General features: G+C 36.2%; 1 protein-coding gene across 4 annotated transcripts in view; it reads left to right on the top strand.

Annotated features, from left to right (window-relative positions):
* Positions 1-399: 399 nt before the first annotated feature.
* Positions 400-8273, top strand: part of LOC140852083 (uncharacterized) — a 30121-nt gene continuing 22247 nt past the window's right edge. For all 4 annotated transcript variants that reach the window (XM_073244852.1, XM_073244851.1, XM_073244850.1 and 1 more), the window contains exons 1-2: positions 400-834; positions 2110-2567. In XM_073244852.1, coding sequence (XP_073100953.1) covers positions 507-834; positions 2110-2567 — 786 coding nt within the window. In that variant the 5' untranslated portion in view covers positions 400-506. The remainder of the gene's footprint in view (positions 835-2109; positions 2568-8273) is intronic.

The following is an 8273-nucleotide window of genomic DNA, read 5'->3' as shown; positions in this document are numbered from 1 at the left end:
GTTTTACTGGGCACGTAACATATAATTTTACCCATATTTATTATATTTTTTTTATTAAAATATTTATTATATTCCAAAGATTCATCATCGGGGCATGAAGGGAACCAAACTTGCTCAAACCCAAATTCAAACGTGGTTCATAAATCCCACGATTGTGGGATAGAGTTCGGGCCTTAACATACTTGAACCGAGTTGACATGCTTGGACCGGACTGGACCGAACAGAAGCCAATTCTCAGTAGGATGAAGTCTTTGATTGCAAATTTGAACCGGATTCGATTTCTAATCCCTCGTGGTTCCTTCAACCCACCGAATCCCAGTCCCCGTTTGCTTTATCGATTCCCACTTCCGTTTCACGTTGAGTGACCGCGCCTTGTTATACGTATATATTGGGCGCCTCGCAAACCTGAGGCGGCGGCCTGCCTGTTCCTCCATTCTCCGGCCATCAAAGAACCCCAACGCCGGAATCCTAACCCTAACTCTAATTCCCTCTCCTCCTCTCCTCCCATGGCGTCCTCCTCCTCTTCCACCGGGAGCGACCGCGATGAGGCCCTCGACGAGGACATGGAGGCTCTGAGGAGGGCCTGCATGCTGACCGGCGCCAAGCCGGTCGTCGTCGACGACTCCGACTCCGATTCTGGCGGGGAGAGCAGCAGCACCGATGACATCGATCTCCTCCACCGCCTCCAGGAGCGATTCTACGTTCCTTCCTCGGATGCCGATTCCCTGCCCTTCATCAAACCCCTCAGCTCTCGCCCGCCACCCGATTCTGATGAGGAGGATGATTTCGAAACCCTACGGGCCATCCAGAAGAGGTTCACCCAGTATGAGAGCGGTAAGCAGGGGAATGTCTGTGATTTTCTTGGCTGTTTTGTCAAAGCATGAGTTACTGCCACCAGAATGACTTCCAGCAACTAGCACCTAGGTGGTTTGCCTTACCCCTTAGGCAACGTGGTAGCATTAGCATCAAAGCTTCAAACTATTCATCAGATAATTATTTTAAGCTAGGATGACATCTGGAAACTTGACACAGTGGTCGCTGTTGTGCAAGCCTTTTTGACTCGAACTAGGCATTGGAAATCTTTCTTTTTTTTTTTCCCTTCCCAAACATCCAAGTTATAACAGCCATGCTCATCCAGAAAGAGTTGTGTGTCTCTATGGTACTTTAATTCAGGAAGTGTTCAATTTGCTACATTTTTTTGTCTTTTATATTTAAGCAAATAGATATTTGATTAAAGCTTTATGTTTAATCAAGCATCTCTTTAACCCAAGGTTAGTTTGGAGTTTGAAAGATTTTCAGAGGAGGTTTGAGCAACAAGGACAATTAGAAAAAAAAAAAAAAAGAAGGAAACTGGATGTGTTGTGATGACCATTAAGAGAAGAAGAGAGCATCTTCATAGAATTTTGTGCTGTTTTGTTTAGAAGTGTGCCACACTTATAAGCCTCTTGGCATCATATTATAGGAATTCAAATATAGGTGGGTTTCTTTTTTGTAAAAGATAGAAGGAAAGTCCAATCACTAGAGCCTAGAGGGGATCTTTACCGATGTTTTATATAGCAGAACTTCTGAACTTCTAATTCTAATCTCAATATTGCAGGCCATAAAATTTGGATTTATATTGAATCTCATACATGTAGAAATCTCAAACACTTAAATGATATTAAGGTTTCTAAGTCTCACTTAAATTGAGACCATATGACCTTTATTCTGCCAAATCAGGATTTTGTATTATTTCCGTGACATTCTGTATCTTTTATTTTCTTCTTTCTATCCTTCACTTTATCCTATTTTTGTTTATTTTTTTAAGTTATGAAAACATATTTGCGACATTATACAGACATATGGACTCTTTGCCCTATTTTGTATTCTTTCTTCATCATAAGAAACTTATCTTCTATTTTATTTGGACAGATTGGCTCTTTAGAATAATGGCCTCTATTTTTAACAGTCAATAGTTCTGCAGCTCCAACCAGCTATGTCATTCATATCATTGTTTAGTTAGAAATTTCATGTGTTTTACACTTGTAGTGATTTTGATATGGGTTTCCTTATATGTACAGTCGTCAACTCGTTGGAAAGTTTTATTTATCATTATGTTATTTCTTGCAGATGTTGTTGGAAGGAATTCTCAGAACTCCATACAAGATACTGAGATGGTTGTTGGTGATACGACATCTGAACAAGAAACTCATAATACATTGCCCAAGAATGGGAAAAGCATGGTACTGAGTGAAGAGCTTTTTGCTTCTGGTTTCACTGAACATGCTGAGGATGGAGCATGCAATGTAAATATTGGGGGTTTCATGAAATCTCAGTTCCCAAAGTCTGCAAAGTTCTTTGTTGATGCCCTCAAGAAGAACAGGTCATGCCAGAAGTTTATTAGGAGGAAGCTGATAGAAATTGAAGCAAAGATTGAAGTAAATAAGGAGCTGAAAGAACGCCTTCAATGTCTTATGGACTTTCAGGTTGCCTGCAAAAGGAAAGCAGGGCGTATATTAAGTCAGAAAAAGGATCCTCGCGTCAGGCTAATTTCAATGCGAAAGCCAACGACCATTAAAGATTCCAAGGTTAACATGCTCACCTTTGTGCTTTTGACTTTGACCCCTTTCTTGTTATGCTGAAGAATTGCCTTCTGTCAAGTTGTGCTTTTTTGAAGATAATACAAGTGTTTTTTCATGCAGCAAACTAAAAATGTTTATTGTTTCTTTTTTCACTTGCATATGCGCATGCATACATCAATATGTCTTGAGATGTACTTAAGGTGTATCCAATTCTGTTGATGTATATTATATATATATATATATATATATATATATATATATATATATATATTGCATATTTGTCTCTGAAGTTGCATGAGTTTGCATAACTAAATTATACACGTGTCCCTTGTGTGTCCATTTGCATACGCATGAGTGTTTATGGGCATGTGTGCAAACATATACACATCCAAACAGCAAATGATATATGTGCGTACACACAAATAGAGAATGCTCCTAATATTTAATGTAATATAGTTGGTATTTAATTCACATTGGTGGTTTATGAATTTTTATTTGTTTGCTTGCCTGCTAGCCTGCCTGCCCGCCTATCTGTTTGTCTTATTATGTTTTTTTGATATTTTGGTGTACTAGTCTCATCAGAAGTGAAGTGATATGATCATTACATAGAGGCTCTATTTGTTTATCAAGAAGATGAAACTAACCTAACTTTGTGAAACTAATTAAAGAAGAAATAAAAATGAGAAGTTTGTCATGCTTGATTTTGCTAAGTATTTTCAGAGTGGTTAAGGTTTGGTAACTTTGTGAAACTAATTAAAGAAGAAATAAACATGAGAAGTTTGTCATGCTTGATTTTGCTAAGTATTTTTCAGGGTAGTTAAGATATGTTTGACAATTTTGGTACACTTGACTTTTGCTATTTTCTTTAAGGATAACACCAACTTTTTCAGGAAATTTTGACATTTTTGCTGTTGTCTTTGAGGATAACCACAACTTGGAAAAGAAAATTTTGTGGCCTCTTAGAGAAAAATTGACATGTTATTTTCTTATGTTTCTTGCTTTGAATTTTCCTTTCATTGACAAACAATGGGAAAAAATGATTCTAGTCCATCTTCTTTTCTCTTTCTTTATTAACAACCAAAAAAGCCTAAGAGTGCATTGTGGAAAAAGGAAGCCTTTGTATGTAGTATTCTATGCTATTACAAAATATGGAGGCAGTCTTGTCCATTTTTTGTTGACATTGTAACCTAATTCAATCTATATTCCTACATGTACACATAGATATGTAATTGTGTATTTGTATATGCATGGGATTATGAACTTTTTATTGATAATAACTTTACATGGATTTATGTACTGGTTTAACCTATACATAAAATTCTAAAATACTAAAATATGGTTTACTGACTTTGTTGGGGGTTAGATTGAATAGAATAGGCTGACGGGAAATCGATTTAGAAGTTTGTGGAAAGGACTCAAGAAACCTTGTCTCTAGACTCATAAGAGGCTTTGAGTAAAACATTCAATCGGCATGGGTGGGCGGCCTTATATATTTATAATGTAAAAAAGAAAAGTTGAGAAAAATCTTTGCCCATGTCGGGGATTATAGAAAAAGAATGTATGTAATAATGGTGGAGCATGCAACATATATGGGTCTACAATGCATCGCCACTCAAAATCAAGATATTGGGATTGGAGTTGTGAACCGATTCATAATTTAAGCACAACCAATATATATTTGAACCCCTTTACTTGCAAGAATGCATCTTGGATCTATCAATTATATTATGATCAGAGTCCCACTCATGGTGACTGGTCAAATTGGGAGATGCATTAGGTATTATTGCGGGTTAACAATTAGGAAACTATGGACTCAACTAATATTGAGAACTTCATATATTGTTGGAGTATTATAGATGATGCTGTTAAACATGGACAAGCTTCTTCCAAGGAAAAATAAAATTGGATGGGTATTTGGTTTGTCCCAGATATATCCTGCTTTTCAGTGTCCTATAGACTTATGTGTGAAAAAGAGCCGTAAAAGATAATGTTTTTATTTCTCATCATCAACTTCATAAATACAGCTCTTTAAATAGACTAAAATGGAATAGCTATTATGATAGCTTTATAATTGTATCCACACACATATGGAAGCTAAACAATTGTGCCTAACAATAGGATAAATTTGATCCTGGAATTTATAATAATCACTATCATAATAGCTATAATATTTATGACCATAATAGCCATGATATTCTGACCATAATAGCCATGATATCTGATCTTGGAATCCTTGAGGTCATACTTACCATAGTAGTCATAATCTTGACAATTCATTATGATATTTACTCATCTTTCGACACTCCCTCTCAAGTTGGCGCGTAGATGTCAAGCCCAATTTGTCAATGAGAAAATTGAAAAGATGAGAGGACAGCCCTTTGGCAAGTAAGTCGGCCACTTGTTGCGAAGTGGGAACAAACGGCATGCAAATAACTCTAGCTTCAAGTTCTTCTTGATAAAGTGTCGGTCAACCTTCACATGTTTGGTGCGGTCATGTTGAACTGGATTATGGGCAATACTGATTGCAGCCTTATTATCACAGTACAACTTCATAAAAAAATTTACAGAAAGATGTAATTCACCTAAAATTCGCTGTAGCCAAAGTAACTTGCAAACACCATTTGTCATGACTCATATTCGGCTTTCAGCATTATTCCTAGATACAACATTCTGCTTCTTGCTCCTTCACGTAACTCGATTTCCCCAAACATAAGTACAGTAGCCAATGGTGGATTTTCGGTTGGTTGAAGAACCTGCCCAATTAGCATCCATAAAAGTCTCTATATTCATCTGAGAATGTTTTTGGAAAAACAAATTCTTTTCAAAGAAACTCTTCAAGTACCGTAAGATTCTATAAACCACATCAAGATGTGCTTTTCGAGGAGAATGCATAAACTGACTTTACTCACAGCAAATGCAATGTCAGATCTTGTGTGAGATAAGTAAATCAGCTTCCCCACTAGTCTCTGATATCTCGAAGTGTCAATCGTCTCGTCTTTTTCACTGTCCCTCAATTTGACATTAGTCAATGGGAGTATCTGCAGGTTTACACTCACTTATTCCAGTTTTTTTGAAGAGATCAAAAATGTACTTTCTTTGATTCACAACTAACCCCTTCTGAGAGCGAGCAACTTTCATTCTAAGAAAATATTTGACCAGCCCCAAGTCTTTGATTTCAAACTCTTTAGCCAAGTTACTCTTCAATCGTTCTATCTCAGCAACATCATCACCGGTTAAGATGATATCATCGACATACACAATGAAAACAGTAATTTTCTTGCTCTCTCCATGCTTATAGAATATAGTGTGGTCTGATTGTGCTTGGCAATATCCCCGATTCTTCATCGATCTAGTAAATTTATCGAACCAGACCCTTGGAGATTGTTTAAGGGCATCAAATTTGTATTTAATAGTGAACACCCACTTACATCCCACTGTCTTCTTCTCTCTAAGAAGATCCACTACTTTCCAAGTCCTGTTCTTCTCAAGTGCTCACATCTCTTCTAATATGGCTTTCCTCCACTCTGGAATTCATAGAGTATCCTGCACAGTTGTTGGAATCTCCATAAGAGAAAGATGAGAGAAAAAAGCTGAAAAAAATAGTGATAGATTAGTATAGGACGCATATTTGGACAGTGGATACTTAGTACATGTTTTAATACTCTTATGAACAGTAATGGAAAGATTTAATTCATTGAGTACAATTAGAGAATTGGAATTTGAATCATAATTAGAATTAGAATTATCGGAAGAATCTCGATCCAGCTCCGGTTCAGACTCATGACTATGAAGAGAAGCATCGGACACCTTTCCTTGAAGAACATCCTTCTAGAGTAGATTTTTTTAAAGCGTCTGTCTATATTTACTTCTCTTTCACTCTGATTATGAATATGTGGTGGGACCACAGGTGAACCTTCAAGTTCTTTATTATTTAAAATATTTGAAGGATTTTTATCAATGTTTGTTGTAGAATTTTCACTTTCAGCATCATTTGTCTGGTTTGGATTTTCATTTTCAGCAATAATTTTATTCTCGGATGCAAGTGTAAGGACATCCACACGATGGGGAACAAAAAAAAAATGAATTCATTTTCAAATATACTAAAATTTCTCACATTTTCTTTCTCTCTCTCTCCTTGAAGATGAGAGTTAAAATATGGAGTTTGTTCAAAAAAGAAGACATCTATTGTTACAATTTTTTTTTTTGAAATGGTATCATAGCACTTATACCCTTTTTGGGTAGGTGCATATTCTACAAATACACACTTAATGGCCCTCGGATCAAGTTTCTCATGATTTTGATCATAATTATGGACATAAACCATGCAAGCAAACAGTCGAATAGGTAGACCAGAGGGTATTCGAGAGTTAGAAATTTTTTTTGTGAAAATATGCAAAGGAGTTTTAAAATTCAAAATCTTTGAGGGCATGCGATTAATGAGATGCGTGGCTGTAAGAATTGCTTCATCCCAAAGATAGTTAGGAACATTAGTTGCAAAAAGAAGGGCTCTAGCAATTTTCAAAAGATGTCTATTTTTTTTCCGCAATCTCATTTTGTTGTGGGGTATTAGTACAAGAACTTTGATGAACATTATCCTTTTCAAAAAAAATTGCCCTAAAGTTGAATTAAAAGATTTTCTGCCATTGTCACTCCGAAAAATCTAAATTTTTTTGTTAAATTGGGTATGAACCGTAGAGTAAAAATTTTTAAAAATTTTAACAACTTCAGATTTTTTCTTTAATAGGTACACCCAACAATTTTAGTATGGTCATCAATGAAAGACAAACCATTTTTTTTCGAAAATTATATGGAATCCTTGAGGATCCCCACACGTTACTGTGAATTAATGAAAAATGTTATGTTGGCCTATATGGTTGTGAGGGAAAAACTGCCTTATGTAATTTTGTTAAAGTGCAAATTTTACATTTAAATGAAGATGGATCTTTATTTAAAAATAAATTTGGATACAAATGTTTTAAATAGCGAAAACTCGGATGGCCTAATCTATAGTGCCACAACATTATTTCATGATTAGTAGAAAAAGAAACAGACACTAAACAGATATCCTGAACAAGTCTACCAGATCGTGATCCATCTTCAAGAAAATAAAATCCTCCTCTTTCTCTAGCAATGCTAATCGTCCTCCCGTTGCCAGATCTTGAAATTCACAGTGAGAATGGTGAAAATTAGCACGACAATTCAGATCGTAGGTAAGTTTACTGATGGACAATAAATTACAGGATAATTTGAAAACATGAAGGATATTATGGAGGGTCAGTGTAGGTGAGACCATGACCGAATCCTTTTTGGCAATTGCTGAAAAAGATCCGTCAGCAACCTTGATTATTTTATTGCCTGCATAGGGACTATAAGATAAAAATAATCGAGAATAACTAGTCATATGATCTGTTGCCCCAGAGTCAATAATCTAAGGATTTTGAAAATCAAGGGAGGTATTGAATGACACAATTGAATTATCTTGATGGGCTAGAGAATAAGGAGTGATAGAGAATTGTGAAGATTTAAACAGTCGATATAGTTGCTCCAATTGTTCTTTCGTGAAACTGGCCGAGTCAGATTCGATCGATTGCTTCTGAGTATTATCAGTGGTGGCTTGAAGAGCTCCCTATTGGGCTTCTTTTTTTGGTTAAGAGGTTTGCCGTGAAGGTGCCAACAAGTCTCTCGAGAATGCCCCGGCTTCCTGCAATGGTC

The sequence above is a fragment of the Elaeis guineensis genome, chromosome 10, assembly GCF_000442705.2.
Source record: "Elaeis guineensis isolate ETL-2024a chromosome 10, EG11, whole genome shotgun sequence".
Taxonomy (NCBI): domain Eukaryota; kingdom Viridiplantae; phylum Streptophyta; class Magnoliopsida; order Arecales; family Arecaceae; genus Elaeis; species Elaeis guineensis.
The sequence above is the reverse complement of the archived record's forward strand: the minus strand, read 5'-3'. Positions and strand labels throughout refer to the sequence as shown.